The sequence below is a fragment of the Grammomys surdaster genome, unplaced genomic scaffold (genome assembly GCF_004785775.1).
Source record: "Grammomys surdaster isolate TR1022 unplaced genomic scaffold, NIH_TR_1.0 223, whole genome shotgun sequence".
NCBI lineage: Eukaryota > Metazoa > Chordata > Mammalia > Rodentia > Muridae > Grammomys > Grammomys surdaster.
This window is the reverse complement of record NW_021604668.1, coordinates 2,071,795-2,089,452: the sequence shown is the minus strand read 5'-3', so window position 1 is coordinate 2,089,452 and position 17,658 is coordinate 2,071,795. Positions and strand designations below refer to the sequence as shown.

Genomic DNA, 17,658 nt, shown 5'->3' with positions numbered 1-17,658 from the left:
GATTTCCTATCTGTCGTGGTGTGTGATGCCATCTTCTAGAAATGTTTCCTTTTCTAATGACAGCAGAAAAATAACACGACTCTCAGTTAATCTCTTAGTTAATATCTTATCTCAGCTTTCATACCTCCATATTTGCATGCAATTGTCCAAATAGCCAGGAATTTTTTTTTTAAATGTCTGGAATGCTTACTTGTACTTGAGCAGTGTCAAAGCACTGTCACCGGAAATTGGTGTGTTTAAATTGCTTTGTTTCTAAGTCTTGTGTTATTCTCTTTAATACCATGAAATACTTAAACAAGAATAAGACTAGCATCAAGAGCCCAAAGAGCAAGCAGTTGCCTGCATCCACATTTCAGAGACGGCAACACACGGTGTACTATGTGAGAGAGATCCTGTCCTTCAACAGAAGCTATGCAGTGCAGGAAAATTACTGCTCAAAAGTGTTCTTTCTGTCTCTAAGAAGCAGGACCTAGCTGGTGTCTGACTGCCCTACCTTAACCACTGAGCACACATAGGTCATGTGAAACCTGTCAGTTCCACTTGCTGACAGCTCAGTGATCTGTCAGTCAGGGCATCAGTGGGAGGGAAGTCTATAGAATCTGGCCTGGACTCCTGACCTTCTGTGCTCTCCAGGGAAAGGGAATTGGGGGAATTTTCCTTGGCCACATTTTAATTGTTTCAAGAGATTCTATAGAAATACGCCTTCGTCTGACCTCTGCCTCTCAGAGATACTGTATGTAGAATCAGGCCCCACTGACTGACCTCATAAATGGTTCTGGAAAGGAGTTGCATTGCTAACTGACCTGGCCATCATCCTCTGCTCCCCCACTTCTAGCCCAGTTAAGCTGGCACTCACTCTTCTGCTTGTCCTGGAGGACGGCGATATTGGTGCGTCTCTGAACACACACATTAGTCTTCATCTTATGTGAAGCTAGAACTGCTATGGAACAGGGAAACAGCATTGGACAACTGAGGACGTTGACTACACAATTATGTAGTAATTTCACTGTACAATTCATTCAACTGAGAGATGCACAACATAAGTCATTCAGCTGAGGGATACACAGCACAATTCATTCAACTCTGTGTGTGTGTGTGTGTGTGTGTGTGTGTGTGTGTGTCTCCATGCTTCCCCCCACAACACCCCCCATCTCCTTGGTATTTTTCTCCCCGAAACCTCATGCAGTCAAAGTGCTCACCCACCTGAACTTGTGTGCAGTGTTCTGCTCTGATTGGTTTAGACCTTTCTGTTGGCAGCAACACAAGTTTCCTCCTTTTTTGTTGAAAATACATTCACTCATTCCAAAAGAAGCAGTAGGTTAAACATGTTTTTATTTTCACTGGAAACCCTTTTGGGTTTAAATAAGCACTTACTTTTCCTTATTTGTTTGTTTGTTTTTGTTTTTATATCAGTATTAAAGTTAGACAACATCAGTATTATCTTTTATTTAAAACTTTCATCTTTGTCTGAAATAACTTCTAAAGAAAAAATAAGATGACAGCTGAGGGTGTAGCTCAGTTGGTCGAGCTCTTGACTGGCATGCAGGAGGCCTTCAGTCCTCAACAGTGTGGGAACCTGTCATGTGGTAAAAGCCTAAAATCCATGCACTCTAGAGGGGTTGCTGGTTGGGCCAAGATCGAGGTCATCCTCAACTGTAGAGCTGGTTGGAAGCCATCTTTGCTATATGAAAACCTGTCATTGGGAAGAAAAGAAATATAAATGTGTATATCATGCCTGCTAATTGGATGCTTCGGAAATAAAGAACTTTGATTCTTAGACATTTTAATTAAATAACTACTTGAACTATTTTAGAGTAACCAGCTTTAGTGATAAGCTTTCCTCTCACTTCTGTAACTTCTAATTCAAGTTGCTATTGACTAGGAAATAGGGCCAGGTTTAACTCAAGGGCTGTGTGTGCAGGAGGTCAGGACTCCCCTGTTCATATGGAAAACAGTGGCTCCCAGGGAACAGACATGTATAGCGGTGACCTGAGGTTCCAACCAGGCGCTTCATTGTATCTTATGACCTCCTTTACCCCTCTTTTCTTTTTTTTTTAAGCTCTGCCTTGCTCTCTCCTGTTACATACTTCTGTAACTTCTAATTCAAGTTGCTGCATCTGTCTGCACTAAACCTTCAGCTGATAAAGCCTTTCTTCTCATGTCATTTCATGTCTTCTCTATCCCTTTGTCATTTCCTCAGCTTTCTGTTCACCAGTCCATTCTGTACTACAGCTTCCTGCAACCACACTAACATTAAACACAAATGTGTACACACGCCAACATACACACACACCATACATACTCACACATACATACTTACTCATACACAAACACCACACATATACTCAGACACACACATACACTCAAACACACTCATACACATGCATACACACTCACATACACCCACATATGCATACACATACTCACTTACATACACACACATACTCACACATACACACACTCACATAGACATATATACATATATACTCACAGATACTTACATACTCACATGCACACACACTCACATGCACACACACTCACTTACACCTACACACATATATACATATACATACACACATGTACTCACACACACTCACATACTCATAAATCCATTCACATACACTCACACACACTCATACACATGCATGCACATACTCACATACACAGTCACACACATTCACTCACACACTGACATTTACACAAACACGCTCTGACACTCACATACACACCAACACACACACACACACACACTTCAATAGAACAGCCCATCCCCCCTGCTGCCATCAGTACGTCCTGAGAGAGCTTAAGGGGAGAGATTGAGGGAAGTAGGAAGACATGCAGGAAAGAATGTGAGAAACAATTTGCAAGTTGCAGGGGCAGCTTGTGTGGCAGAAGCTCAGCAGGCTTGACTCTAACTGGAAGCAAAAGACCTAAGGCTTTTCATAGCTTGAGGTCCATGTCTGAAGGATCCGCCCTCCCTGTAACTGATTCCTCCTCACTCTGTCACAACAACATAAGCATGACTTAGCTGTGGCTGTCTCTAGGGCCCTGGTTTCTCTGAAGCCACCTTAGAAAGCCTTTGTGAGCACAAAATGGATTGATTCAGGTAAAACACTTGAAGATGTGTCTGAAAATACTGTCACTGGCCATCACCATACTTGGGAGCACAGAAGAGAGGAGGACACAACCAGCTGCTCAAAGGAGCCTGTGATTTGAAGTTCTCTGTGAGGCCAAGCTTCAAGAATGGTGGCCAAGGGAGTGCAGAGTTAAGCTTGCTGTGTACACAGTGTGAAAGCTAACTGGACGGTCTACTCGTTTTGAAATCTTGCAACGCGATTTTTTTTTTTAATTCAAAACCATGAAAGATAGTAACAGATTGTGTAATTACAGTTCTGTAAGTGACGGTTTACAGAACTCTACCTAAAGGACAAGAAGCTCATGTCACCACATCAAGCCATACTGTATGCAGGGAACACCTTGGGGACAGTGTATCACAGTGCAGTGCATGTCACCTTGCAGGCCGTAGGAGCGCAAGCTCAGAATTTTGTAGGCAGGTTTCGGCAGCACCTGTCTAAACAGCTTTGACCGAATCTGTGTTTCTATTTCTGGTGGTTCTGGTCTGTTGTTGATGACAGCAGGGATATTTACATGTCCTTTAAGCTGAGTGATTTACACTGCAGCCCTTGTCCTGTGCTCTCGCCATTATAGACTGTCTTTTCCATTGTTTGTATGCCAGGAGTTCTCGGAGCCTTAAGTGCTGCTGCGTAATGTGTCTCATCCCCAATCTTTAACTCTTGAGCTGTGGCAGTTTCCAACAAAAAGAGGTTTTGTTTTTTTTTTTCTCTCAGCCTCCTCAACCACTCCTGTGGGCAGAGGGTAATGGTGGGTAAGATCCAGGTCCTCAACACTGAACTCAGCCTCAGCCACTGAACTGGACCCCAGTTCCTTAGTTACCTTAAATCTAGTGAGTCGCAAACCAAAGTTAACTTTTACTTTTTCCAAAAAAACTAACCTCAGTTCTTTATCCTGCTACCTTTCCTGTTTCAGCACATCAGCAATGCTGTCTCTGTACCAGTTAAAAGGGGCCCACGTGCTGACCTTTTCCTTACTTCTGATACACAGGCTTTTTAATTTCTTCATGTTTTTAAATGTAAAGTTGAAAATCTGAATCTTAACTGTTTTAACTAAAGCAAGTCCTGTTTGTATTAGCTGGGAGGGATTTTTTTTTAAATAAAAGCAAATATAACAAATATTAAGTCCCTGTTGCTTATGAATATTCATTTATTTTCTGCTCAGTATTTGACCTAAAAACATAATGGACCAATTAAGTTACAAGCTAGCATTAGCTTCAATCATGCAGGCTAAAACCAACTGTTCACTTTAAGTGCAAAATATTTCAGGAAGTCTATACTGCCCTCTAAATTTTTATATCAGATGTTACACATTTTAAGCTTCAAATTGCCTTGTCAAATATGTGGCATAGTGCCAAAATGCTTAAGCAAAAACATGATAAATTGCATGGTTTCTAAACAACTCTGTTGTTTCATGATGTCTTCTTAATAGTACACTATCTTGTTTTTAACTTTCAGATGTAACATTTATTCATGAAGGGAATAAAACATTCTTGGATAATCTCGTCAATTTTGAAAAGCTGGTATGTAAATTTCCTTTCCTTTCTTCTCTCTGTAAAGGAAATGCACGCCTGTCTCTCCAGCTCCAGGAAGCAAATGGTCTGAGTATCTTTCCCTGTTGTACACAGAGTAACTCGCAGGGTCTCTTTGGGCGTATGGAACAGTGCCATCACTATGCTAGCAAGATTCTGAGAATCTTATTCTTTTAAATAGCATTGCATTTAGCTTAGCACCAGTGACTGTGTAAACACAGAACTGGGCATATAAGCTGATGTAAGGGGTAGTTCCCACTCATGAGAGTTCAGTTGCTTCAAAAGCATCTCTTGATGCCCCATTGTAAACCACTTTGAGACAGTGAGCAACAAAGTCCCGATAGACGTGTCTATCTCCTAGTACCCCAAGCTCAGATATGCACCTGAGATTTGTGGCTTCTACAACTGTGAGGGAAAAGGCCACCTCCTTATTGACCTCTGATGCAGGACAGCCTTGCTGACAGGTACAGGGACCTGGTCAGGCCTCTTGTATGAATTCCTGAGAAGCTTCTCCCAAATCTCCCTTCTAAGACAGCCACAGTCCTCAGTGGGCTCCTCAGACCTTCTACTCTGTCCTTGAGCTAAAAAGAAGCTACCTACAGAACTGAGTGGAACTGGGTGGGTGCTCCACAGCCGTGCTCCAGAGAGACAGCTCAGGGACCAGAGGAAGGCACCTGACAGATGACCTTTCGTGTCACAGATGAAATGTTACACCATGGTCAGAGGTGACCCCAACACTCCTCTCTAGGAACCTGACCTTTAGGTGACATTTTCAGTGATAATAATGGACTGTATGAACTCCTTTGAGAGCCATCCCAGCTCCCTATGAGACTCGAGTCAGGCTTCAGAGAAGGTCAGTTGAGGCTGAGGCCCCAGACCATGTCCTGTATGGAAGTGTTTAAAGAGTAGTTCAGACTGAAGTCTCTCCAAATGATATCTCCTGTCTGACATCTTATCACTTACCACTCTGTTCTAGTCACAAGGCCCCCAGGACACAAGGTCTTAGGCCTGCAGGAAGGGTGAAGCTAGCTCCCCACAACACCTCAGAGCTCAGCTTCCAGACTCTCTCAAAGACAGACATCTTCCAGCGGCTCTCTGTAGCAGCCCTTAGCAACTGAAGATTTTGGCTTCATGACTAGTTATTCTGGGGAGTTGAGATGCAGATACATTTTGTTTCCAAGACTCTGTGTGTGCATGTGTGTTTATGTGTGTATGTGTGTGTATCTATGTGTGTGTGTCTGTGCATCTGTATGTATGTATGTGTGTCTGTATGTGTCTGTATCTGTGTGTACATGTGTGTATGTCTGTGTCTATGTGTGTGTGTCTGTGAGTGCATGTGCATATATATATGTATGTATATATGTACGTGTATCTGTGTATACATGTTTGTGCCTATGTGTGTATGTCTATGAGTGTGTGTGTGTGTGTATGTGCCTGTGTGTGTATGTGTATCCCTTGTTCTTTCACTTTCCATATTATTCCCTTGAGAAAGGGTCTCTCACTGAACCTGATGATGGTCAGCAAGCCTTAGCCATCCTCCTGTCTCTGTTCCCCAGTGCTGAGCCTACAGGTACACGAAGCCATGGCTAACTTTTTATGTGAGTTCAGCCCTCAGGCTTGCACTGCAAATGCTCTTAGCCATTGTGCTAGTCTCCCAGCCCTGGTATATCATTTCTAAAGAGAGGACGGTGTGGCAATAGTGGCCTGGTCCTTAACAGCCAATGGCATTTCAAGCTCAGCACGCCTTGAGTTGACCTATCTATGTGGAAAGCACAGGTGCAATTAGATTTTTTTTCCAGAAAGACAAAAATCAATTTTATATCAGACTTGGGCCAGTATTCCACTCAGGAGCTGGAACATCATAGAGACAGTATTCTTGGAAAATGTCATTCAGCCGAGGACGAGGTTTCATTGAAGCTAAAGCAGGATCGTCTTTCACAATAATGAACCAATGGGACCTAAGTGAATTAGCTTATGAGGAGCCAATTCCTCCTGGTGGATGTTAATTTAAGCCAGTCAGCAGATAACTCGGGGTGTTATCTTTATCTGGCTGACACAGGCCAGGGCATTAAATCAGGACCTCATGCAGATCAAAGTGCTCATTGGATGCAATAAGATTCCCATTGTTCCCTGGGCTAAGTTCCTTGCTGCCTCAGCAACTCTAAATGTTTCCACCTCAAAGTATGAAATGCTGAAGGAGCAAAGGGGGTCTCTCCTTTTCTTTTCATCCCCTAATATTGTGAGCAGGATCTTTTACCTTACCCTGTCCGCCTCCCTCCCTGTCAGAACACCCAGAGATGAGAATCAGGACTCAGATTTCAGTGCCTTGCACAGCATCGAGCCTTACATCAGCTCCAGCCTTTCAGGGGCTGTACAAATGGCACAGGATAGGAATCAGCGTGACGCCAGAGACAATGGAAAATCTGTCCTGGGAATTGGGGTAGAATTTGGGGAAGGAAATGTAACAATGCATTCACACAGACGTGAGTCAGGTCCCATTTCCTTTGCAAATTCCGCCTGGAGTGCTACTGTAATCATTACCCCCGCTGAATTCTCTCCTCTGGAGGAGCTTCCTCAAATTAGCCCAGCTGCAGCCAGGATAATTTAATCAGACTGTCGATTCACGTACTGCCTCTGTCTTTCCGTTGGACTGTAAGTGAGAAGATTTGAGTGCTAGCGGTATTCTTTCAGTGATAATTTACTGACCGTTTGTCATCTGCGGGCTCTTCAGTGTCTGGCCTGTGCAGGCAGGTTATGAAGATGGTGTTTGGAGGACCAGATAATGAATGTTAATCCTTGAATAATGGGATATCTGGGGTTTGATATGAAACAAAGTGAGGAGTTTCTGTCATTCTCCAGAGAATAGGATCCACTGACAGAGAATATTCTGAGAGTATTCTGTCAGCTGTATAGGAGGAACTATCTGTAGTGGAGGTTGGTTTCTTCCAAAAACCATTAAGGAAAGGTAAAGGTAGAAGAGTGAGCTAAAGGATTAGTTTAGGAACACAATATGAAGGTATGGACCCTCCTGTGCCCAGGCCTGGGGTTGTAGGTCTGTGATCCCAGCTTCTCAGGAGACTGAGGCAGGAAGATTGGGCATTCTAGGCCAACCTAGGCGATCAGGTGAGATACTTGCTAGAAATTTTAAAAATGAAAAGAGTCTACGGCTGTAGTGGTTCAGTGGTAGAACACTTACTTATCTAATATGTATGAGATGGAAGCATGGTCTCCTACCCCCAAAAGATGTACATCTCAGATAACCTTTGTCTGGGGATCAGGGAGGAACTAAAGGAAAGAAATTAAGATAGAAGAATACTGGAGTCAGTAAAGAAATGTAAGTCAGAAACATAACCGCCTTTGTAAAATGCCAATAAAGACACTCTGCTTTCATGACTACGTCACTTCCTGTCCTTGAATCCACAGAACTTTCTGCCTCCATTCAGGACATGTGTGTGGGCCATGGATGTGGTTCAGTTGGTAGTGTTGCCAGCTGAGCATTCCAGAGTCCCTGAGTTTGATCCCCAGCCCTATAGAAACTAGGGCAGTGGCACACATGTGAGCTTATGTCCTGAGTGTGCAAAACCCTCTGGTGGTGCCTGATTAGGAGGAAAGCAAAAGTCCCAACTATGACAGTAATCCAGAGTATGCTATACTCTAGGAAGAGAGGTCTCAAAAAGTCAACACTTCACCTGCAGAGGAAACACAGGCAACACTTGGATGGGAAACTGGGTGCCCCAAAGATAGCATGTCCTCCTGTGGCTGAGAATACCATGACCATTCGGGAGACACTCTCCTTGTCTCAAACTCAAGAGTCTTGAATAATCCAAGCTTCATACAGTCAATCAAAGTCATGTCCAGCTCCCTGTTGAGTTTTTCACTTTATACCCATCCCAGCAGGTTCTGTGGCATCAATAAGTGACTCTTCCATTTCTGTGTTCCCCTTCTGTCTTTCAGCACATGATCGCAGACACTGTCCGAACCCTGAGACACTGCAGGACTAACCAGTTTGGTGAGTAGTTGGACTTGGGGCACCATGCACCCTGGCTTTGCAGTGATGTTGACTGTACCATTTAAGAAGTACTTGGTGAACAAACTTCGCCTATGACGTGTGTGTCAATGTGTGCATACTTTATTCACACTCAAGGTTTTTATTTTGTTCCCTCAGTGCATGTTTGGGATGTAGAGTCATACAAGCTATGGTAGATCACTGTCCCCCTGCAAGCAAATTTACACTGTCCTAATTGACTTAAGACAGACAAAGCTCCCCACCCACCCACCCACCCTCCCACCCATCCTTCCCCTTTTACTTGCCCAGCCCCTTAGATTTACTTATGAGTTTAGCCCCTGCCTCTAGTTTCCTTGTTTGGGTAGGAATGTGGTTCCTTAGGTTCCTGAAATATCCTTCCATCGTTTTCTTCTCTTCAACCCAAATTTCCTATCTACAGCTGCCTATCAGCTGAGAAAAAAAAAATTTTTTTAGCACTTTTGTAGAATCCTCTCTGAGACTACGTATACAGGGATAGTTTTTCCATTTTGAATCTCAGGCATATCTACCCTGCATTTAAATGGAGTTAGCATTTTCAGGAAGGGAGAAAAATTACCTTTACTGAGTAACAGGAGTTTCCACCTATAAGACAGAGTTCTGCCTAGGTCCTAGTAGCTAGGCATCCTTAACCCTGTACATGCTGAGTCCAGAACCAAGGCTCAGAGAGGCTACTCATGCAGCCTGTTTTCAAATTGAACGTCATGGCTTCCTTTCCCAGCCCATTGCTTTGCCCTGTGCTGACTGTATAAATAGAAATAGTAATTAAAAGAGAGGGGAAAAGTGGAAAGGGCTAGAGATACGTTTGGAAGTTAAGAGTGCTTGCTGCTCTTGCAAGGACCATGATTCAGTTCCCAGCCATCTGTACCTCCAGGTCCAGGTGATTTGACACCTCTTCTTATGTCTGAAGGCTCCTCCATGCACACAGTGGACATACATACACTCAGGCACAAACATAGATACATGAAATAAAATAAATAAATGCAGTTCAATGATTACAAATCAAAGATGAGCAATCTGGTACTAAGTATAATTTAAGTAATATATCTTTGTTGCATTTAAAAAAATACATTGTGTATAGAGACTCAGAGCCCCTCCTACGAAAGAAAGTACTCTAACTGTTTGGTGTGCATTCTTTAAGTGCTTGTTCTATAGTGTTCTGCTCATAGCCATCTATAGTATCCAATTAGGAACTGAACCTCCTATATGTGTTATAAAGTAGAAAACGAGGATTACAAAATACAGAACCTAATAATCCAAATATTCATTTTATTTGACACCACTTGATATGTTTTTATGTAAGCTTCCATTGAAGTCCACACACAAAATACAGTCATAATAGAGTGATACTGTTGCCACTAATGGACCTTCAGATATGTTACTGACAAGTATGTGTCCATATCCCTCCCATCAGCCTTTGCTTCCAAAGTGATCACCAAATATTCAGCTAATTCTAAAATCACTGTTTTGATTCATCAATGATCTGTTCTCAGTATGGGGAGGAGTGTCCTACTGGCTTGGCTTGAACCTACCACTCACCAGAAAGACTGCACAGCCCAAAACAAAAGGGAAACTTAGCTGTCAGCTGTGTATATTCTTAAATTACATTGTAACTAAATTGTCTGCCTTGGTTTTAACCATTTCTTTCAATGAGCCTCATTAGCCAATGTTAATGTGTGGGATAAAATAAGAAAATGTCACTCAAAACAATTGTGTACTACATAGGTACCACTCAAGGGTCGGCTACAATTGCCGGGACTGTTCACCATGATGTCTTTCGATTGCTTGTTAATGACAAACTCATCTGTATAGCCAGCTAGTGTTTACCAAACTAAAAACAGTTTCATAATGTCTTCCAGAAAAGTATTCTAGAACAATAGCTTATCAGTCATGGTTAAAATGCCGAGCTTCCAGTGTTTACTGCTGAGACCAGGAAGTCCAAGAGTTACAAGCTACCTGTGAGAGATGTCCCTAGATTATTTTTCTTGTTAAATATGTTCTTCATAGAAGAGGGAGAAACTGCTTTTCCCAGAAATGCTGCTGGGCCCGCTTCCTGTAAGACTCTGTGAACCCAGTCAGCTCTCCTCTCCCCTAATGTGGATTGTGTTTGTTTCTTTCTCCTGTGATATTAGGCTTGTCCATTGTCGATGCCCTTTATCCCGGGATCCTTATGAAAGCTGTCCCTAGCATGGCATGAACATATTCTCAGCTCACTAATGTCTCTCTTTTGTGGCCTTTGGCTTTTTATCTTCTTGGATTGTCTTATCCTCTTGGGAACACAGTAGCCCACATGCATACTTTGAGAACCTGCTTTTTCTATACCCATTCCTGAGGGTCTATTCTGTGGTGTGTGTTCCTTTTTTCCCCCCCTCAAAAAAATAAGGACACAGAAGTGTACTAGATCAAAAATAGAAATGAATAGATGAGTAAATGATTTAGCAAGTCATTTATGCTCAGATGTTGATACCTCACAGTCTCAAACTGATGTAATACATCAAACCAGGGCATGAGAACTTTTGCTCAGGAGCTACTGGGACCTGGTTTTGAATCCTGACTCTGCCATTCACTTAAGTGACTTTGGAGTTTCCTCATCTGTAAAGGATAACAGTGTGACTTCTAAATAGTCTTTCCAGTAAACACAATAAACGCCTTGCCAGTCAGCCTGCCTGACCTGAGCTGTAGTTGTTTATCTTGGGACAAGGAAGCTGCCCTAGAGCCAACCTACTCTAAGCCATCATTGCTACATTTAAGAGTAACACCTCTGCTCCTGTGACACTCACTGTTCATTTTCCCTCTGAAAAATAGGAAGTGACGTGTCTCCAAAGGAGCAGCAAGAGCTGAAGTCCTATGTCAACCACCTGTATGTCATCGACAGCCAGCAAGCCCTGTTCGAGCTCTCTCACAGGCTGGAGCCTCGAGCCTGAGCTGGTGCCAATCTGCCCTGCATCTGCAACACTCGGAGCAAGTGAAGGCCTCCGTTCAGCATGTTGCTTCCTGTCAGAAAAGAAGTTGCTGAGTTTTATCAGCATACCGTGAGACAAGTGCAGGAAAGCCAGCCAGAGCACGTTCAGGAAGTGATGTCAGGCACCAGAGGCTGGAGAGCTTCCCCCCCACTGCTGTCGGGGAGAAGACAGGAATCAGAGCATCCTTGGAACAGGGTCTTCCTTACAATGGTGATTTCATTCCTGTCCAAGTTTTAGCTTATGATGTGTCGGCATTAGGAGGGAATTATTCATATAGCAGGAAGGACTGTCACTCTGCCTGGTCACCTTACTGCTGATTGGCCGCCTGCTCACCTTACTGTCTATTGACTATTAAGAGACTGGAACACCTGTGGACAGCAAGGGCATCTCCAGATGTCCCAAGAAGAGGAGAGGCCTCTGTCGCTGTAAACTTAACATCACCCTGGAGGGGATGTCCTTCTGTGCAAATAAGAAATGCCTGGCACACACTTCTTTGCATCTACAATCATTTACCAATGTATACGCAGATGAACTAGTTTCTGTACCACTGATGTACTTCTGTGAGCAAGGTAGACTGGGTTTCTCAACCAATAAGGAGCTTGGCATTGTTCAGTTTCTGTGAAATTCCTTTAGATATATTTTTGTTGTTGTTGAGTGCAATTTTCAGAAAAACACAGGACCTGGATCATGGGTATTCAGTGTCATCTTACTGGGGTGACAGAATCTCCAGTTTCTGCATTCTGGTGTGTGATGGAGCCTTGGTGTCTGACATTACTCCGGCAGGCTCCTTGCCTACAGGATGCAGAACATCAACCCGTGAGGGAAGATGAATGAAGCTCAGTATACGAAGTTTAACAGTTAGCTTGCCAGACTCAGTAATTGAAAAGTATCCAGAGATGCCTAAAGTCTCACTTACTTGGGGAGTCAGATCTCTGTCTACTTTCCCAAGTAAAGCCAGAGTCTTTCTGCAATTTGCCTTTTACCTTCTCATTCTTTTTTTTTTACAAATCGGGCCTCACATACCAAATAAGACCTCTTGGAATTCTCAAGGACTGGTTAGAGGATTTTCCTGAATCCTCAAGTAAACAAAAAGCTTGTGGTTAAAACAAGCCTGCTCTCCCACAAGCTAGATACTAGTTCCTTCACTGTGTGCAAGTCCCCATCTGAGTATTTGCTCTGTGCATTTCCAGTCTTGAATATGGGTATGCTATTCATACCCTTGGGGGTTGGGAGTGGAGGCTGTGTCCACACAGACCTGCTTCTTACTCTCTTCAGCACCTGGTCTATTCTCGTTACCAAGGTCTGAGCTATGCCCATTGCTACCTGACTTCCTGGGAGCTATGCTGTTCCCTGGTCTTGGGACCAGTGAGCCTGAGACACTGCTAAAAGGAACTATATGGGAAAATCTTGGTAGAGCTTTCAGAGAGATTGCATCTGATCTAGCATGTAAAAATCTCAGCCCTAGAAACATACAGGAGATTACAGAAACAAGCCCAACTAAGGGTGATTCACTCAGAAAATGTTTCATGGGTCTGAAGGCTGGTACATGAAACCAGAGCCACAGAACCAGAGAGAGCAGGCTGTCCTGATGTGAGGACAACCACAACCTCTGAGGACAGCACACGCTTACAGCACAAACACACATGTCTTCCCTCCAAGCTAGCAACTGGGACTGGGCTAGTGTATCATAGCAGGCTATTTTGACATTGTCTGTGTTCTAACTGAGTGTATTAACATTAGCTCTACATTGCTTCAGGCGGAGCCTTACCTTTAGATCTCATCATCGATAGAGATCTGTTTCAGTAGAACACTGTCTGTCTAGGCTCCAGCTCAGCAGGTCTACACAAGCCACACACGGCTGCATCATGCTTAGCACACTAGAGAATTCTGCAGGACATGAATGGGAATAGCCCTGCAGAACATAGGATGAGGCTGCTTTTCCCTCCAAAACAAAAGTCAGATGGGATTTTGTTTTCTCATCCTGTCTCCAGAGTATCTAAAAGAAATCTCTAAATCCTTCTCAACTTTAACACCTGTTAAAGGGATTTCTCAGGCAGCACATTTAGGAACTTCAGAAACTTCAGAGATACTTAAATCTAAAACTAAATAAAATTTCAGAAAGATCAAGCCCTGTTTCCACAGAAACAGGGTTTCCTAAGAAAGCCAAGTAGTGTATAGGTGTTCACAAGAGTCGGCATTCCTATGCATGTGATAACCCAGCTCCTTCTCCAAAGCCTCCAAGCTGTTCCCAGACTCAGTGCTATTGTCCCTGAAGAGTGGACCAGAAGATGTCTAAGGTCTCTTCTGGTTCTCCTTTGGATTTTTATGATTTTGTGAATCTCCATTCCCTCCCTTGATCCTGTATAATTAGCATCTTCATCAGTGAGTGATACCTGGACCTCTCTCTGTTGACAACATAGCCCTCCAGGGGTTCCGTGGGTCTTTGGATTCTGTTCCTGCAAAGGAGCTCTGTTTGCAAGTTCCTACCAGAGTCAGAACACAAGTCCATCTAGGGAAAGTCATGAACTTTCCAGACATTTCAAAGGATTTGCACACACACATTCGCAGATGCTCCGCAGTCTCCAAGTGTGAACTTGCTGAATGGTTACTGTAGCACACGGTGTAACTCACACTCTACCTTTTCTACTGTCCTTAATTACATTGAGAATAAATTCCTTTCCCTACTCCAATATCTACAAGCAAGCAGTGTGACACATACTTTGAATTTAGAGGCATGAGAATAAAGTCCTACCCCTTCTAGTTTGTAGGGAGGTATTTCATAGACGGACAGTCATCTGAGTGAGGAAGTGGGGTATGGACACGTGGCTGCTTGTCTAGACTTCTTATCCCGGAGCTCTTGTGACTGCCTAAGAGCCAGCCCTGTGGTTTTGCACAGACAACACATGCACCGCAAAGCCTGAACCAAATGGCACAACCCACGCAAGCTTATCAGAACTGGGCAAAATCATTAAGTTTAGAAGACAAGGGCCACTGTAGCTGTCCAGCATAGAATTTCTTCTCAACTTCAAAGACATGTCCTTGAAATTTCAGCCCTCTCACTACTGAGTGGGCCAGTTTTGCTCTAGAGATAATACATTTTGAAAATTGCCAAAAAGTCAGAAGAAATGTACTGTTGTATAAAGCGAAGCTGTATATACTAAGCATTTTTAGCAGAGTAATATTTATTTGCATAGCCTATTTATTGTATTACACTGTTATTAAATACCAGGATGAAATCAATGACCAGAAGCAAGGACTCTTGCCTTTGGACGTCTCATTGCTTAGGGCTGCCATGATGCTGTCAGCTTGGGATAACAATTAGAAGATAGAAAGCCCACAGTCCGGGCATCTACCTAACTTCTCAGGGACTACACCTTGTAGTTTTCCACCATTTTAAGAGCTGGTAAATATGAAGCATTTGTTGAATTACCAGACTACCATTGACAGTGTTTGATTTCTCATAGTTCCTGCTTTCTGCCTCTGTGTATATGACTGTGCTGTGTATTTATCGAAGTAGGAAGCAATAATTTATATGTAAAAATGGCCAAACAATATAAGGTTAAAAACTTACATGAGTAACCATTACCTTATCTTGTATTTTCAAGTGTTTTTTAAATCTGCTTTTCCAAATATAAGACTATATGTTAAAGATACCTCTCATGCCTAGACTCTTCTGTCCTGTGCCACAGTGGTGTCCATGGGCCTGTGGCCTATGTTCCAGCACCATCAGATACTCTGTCTGGACCTCAAGTTTTCTCACTGAAAGAGCTACATAGGATGGATGAAGAGCTACAGGAACCCAGTCACCTACCCTGCTACCCTAAACTGCAGACTACCTCTTGGAAATCACACCAGGGCTCAACCCAAACCTTGGAGAATCCCCGGGCAGCTACTGCCATCACCCTACTCTACTTGACTAGAACTAGGAATGAGGAGAAGGACCAGGCCTAGGGATTCCTATGCCAGGATGGAGGAGCTGAGTGGGTGGAGCAGCAATAGGCTCTGATGATCTTCAGGGAAGGTGAGGTGGCTTCCTGTGCCAGCACTGATAGACTGCCAGTGTTTCAGGCCTTCTGCATCTCTCCCACCTAGACTCAGTGTCCCTCTTGTCAAATTCAAACTGGCCTGTGACATGTGGCATCCCCTCCCCGCAGGAGTATTATGTGTTAAACTCCAGAATGGCCAGGTGTCTTGTTACATAAAAGGACTGACCCATGCAGTGTGTTGTAAGTTCTGCAGAGAGCCCGTGCCTCCAGGTTATTGCAGGTGAAAATGTCACCAGTCTCCATCTTAGAGAGAAGACAAAGACAGAGCCATGCTCCAACTTGGAACACCTTAAGCAAAACACAAAGCAATGAGGGAATAACTGAGGTTTGTCAGTGGTTTGTACTCGGCAGAATTTATCCCAAACAGACTATTACAGTCTCCCAAGACAGTTGTCAACGAACTTCACTCTGTCTGCCTCTGCCTCTTAACAGGCTGCAGCTTTGCAACAGACTTCACCTAAACCCTGCAGACCACCTGTTGGAAATCACATACTGTATCTGTACAATGCCCTTGCCATCCTTTGGGAGAAGGGTAAAAGGATGTGAAGATCATCACTGGGAATTAGCCCTTCTGTCCTGTACAAGGAGGAACGGGAGGAACGTACAAGGGACAGCATTCTGGCAGCTGGGAGCGGAGAGGGTGCTCGTCACACTATCCTTTCTTAGCCATTGTCCCATTGTCACCTCATCACTGGGGGCTTTCCACAAAAGGTTCTTCCAGATCCAGAAACTGTGTGGGAAATAAGAGTGGGAAGTCTTGAGCTCCAGATTTGAGATGAAATAGAAGAGAGGGCAGTGCCAGGTGGAAAAGTTCGTATCTGATTTCCTCTGGTTTCAGTTCGAAAGAGGAACTAGGCTCCTATGAGTCAGAACCCTGTGCTCTTTCAATACAACAAATTTCAAGATGAAGTTGTGGTCTCTACTTCCCTTCAAAAGTCACTTGAAACAATTGAGATTTATAAAGTTTCAGATTTGCTAAGGTCCTTCAAGTAAGGCACTCCTGTCACTGGAGTCAGCTGGAATTTCTCTTACCTATGTTAAAAGCAAGCAGCTGTCTTTCGAGTACACAAGAAAGGCACACTTGATCAACAGTACAGAGTCAGGGTCAAGGACTGTAATATGGGGCCTCTGGGGAAAATACTTAGAACCCTACATCAACAGGACTTGGAGCTTGCTACTTGGTTTGGTCACTCTAGTAATGACTTGTATTTGCTTAAGAGGAACGGGGCTACTATGGTTTCTAGTCACCTACCTTCTTCTAGGCCCTGGGCCCTCCAGGAGTCAGTCAGATTCTCTAAGGATGAGCTTTGTGAGCACAGGGTGCCTTCTCCACAGCAATCCCAGAGCAAGCTCTGAGGCTACTTTCTGAGCCCATTGTTCTTACCATCTGGTCTAGCTTTCTAGTATCTCTCTCTTATGGCATTTACATAACAGGGTTAAAATGCCCCTACTGCCCCCTACGGCTTCCTACTCCCCAGGGAGGGGAACTCCTGGATGCCTAACCACACCTTGTCACTATTCATCTCTGCTAAGAGAACCAGGTGCTGCTGTGGGGTTTCCCAGCATCTTGGAAGTCTCCAGCATGACGTAGACAATAGGAATGCCTGGCACTCCAGGCTGGCTTTTCTTCTGAAAGATTCTGAAAGGCAGTCCTAGCTTTGGAGGCCACCCTGCCCGATGTCATGCCCATGAGAAATTCTGAGCTGCCAGGTCCTTCTACTCATATGTACCTGCAGGGTCTTAGGTGTCAGCATGGTTGCAGTCTGATTTCTATTCAGAACCTTTGGAGAAAATCCCTGGAGTACTCGTCACATTCTTCAGAGTCCTGACTTAACAGGATCACAGGACACACAGTGACAGCACAACTGAAGTCTCAAGCACAGTCACCCCCCAGGAAGGAAGGGTGCCATGGCAACATTGTTGCCACTCTACAGCAACAGTGAC

The 17,658-nt window shown here is 43.8% G+C and overlaps 1 protein-coding gene across 1 annotated transcript in view; it reads left to right on the top strand.

The window, feature by feature from the left end:
* Rapgef5 (Rap guanine nucleotide exchange factor 5) overlaps window positions 1–15,321 on the top strand; it is a 161,512-nt gene extending 146,191 nt beyond the window's left edge. The window contains exons 19-21 of the mRNA XM_028773200.1: window positions 4,590–4,654; window positions 8,618–8,672; window positions 11,511–15,321. Coding sequence (XP_028629033.1) covers window positions 4,590–4,654; window positions 8,618–8,672; window positions 11,511–11,629 — 239 coding nt within the window. The 3' untranslated portion in view covers window positions 11,630–15,321. The remainder of the gene's footprint in view (window positions 1–4,589; window positions 4,655–8,617; window positions 8,673–11,510) is intronic.
* Window positions 15,322–17,658: the final 2,337 nt, after the last annotated feature.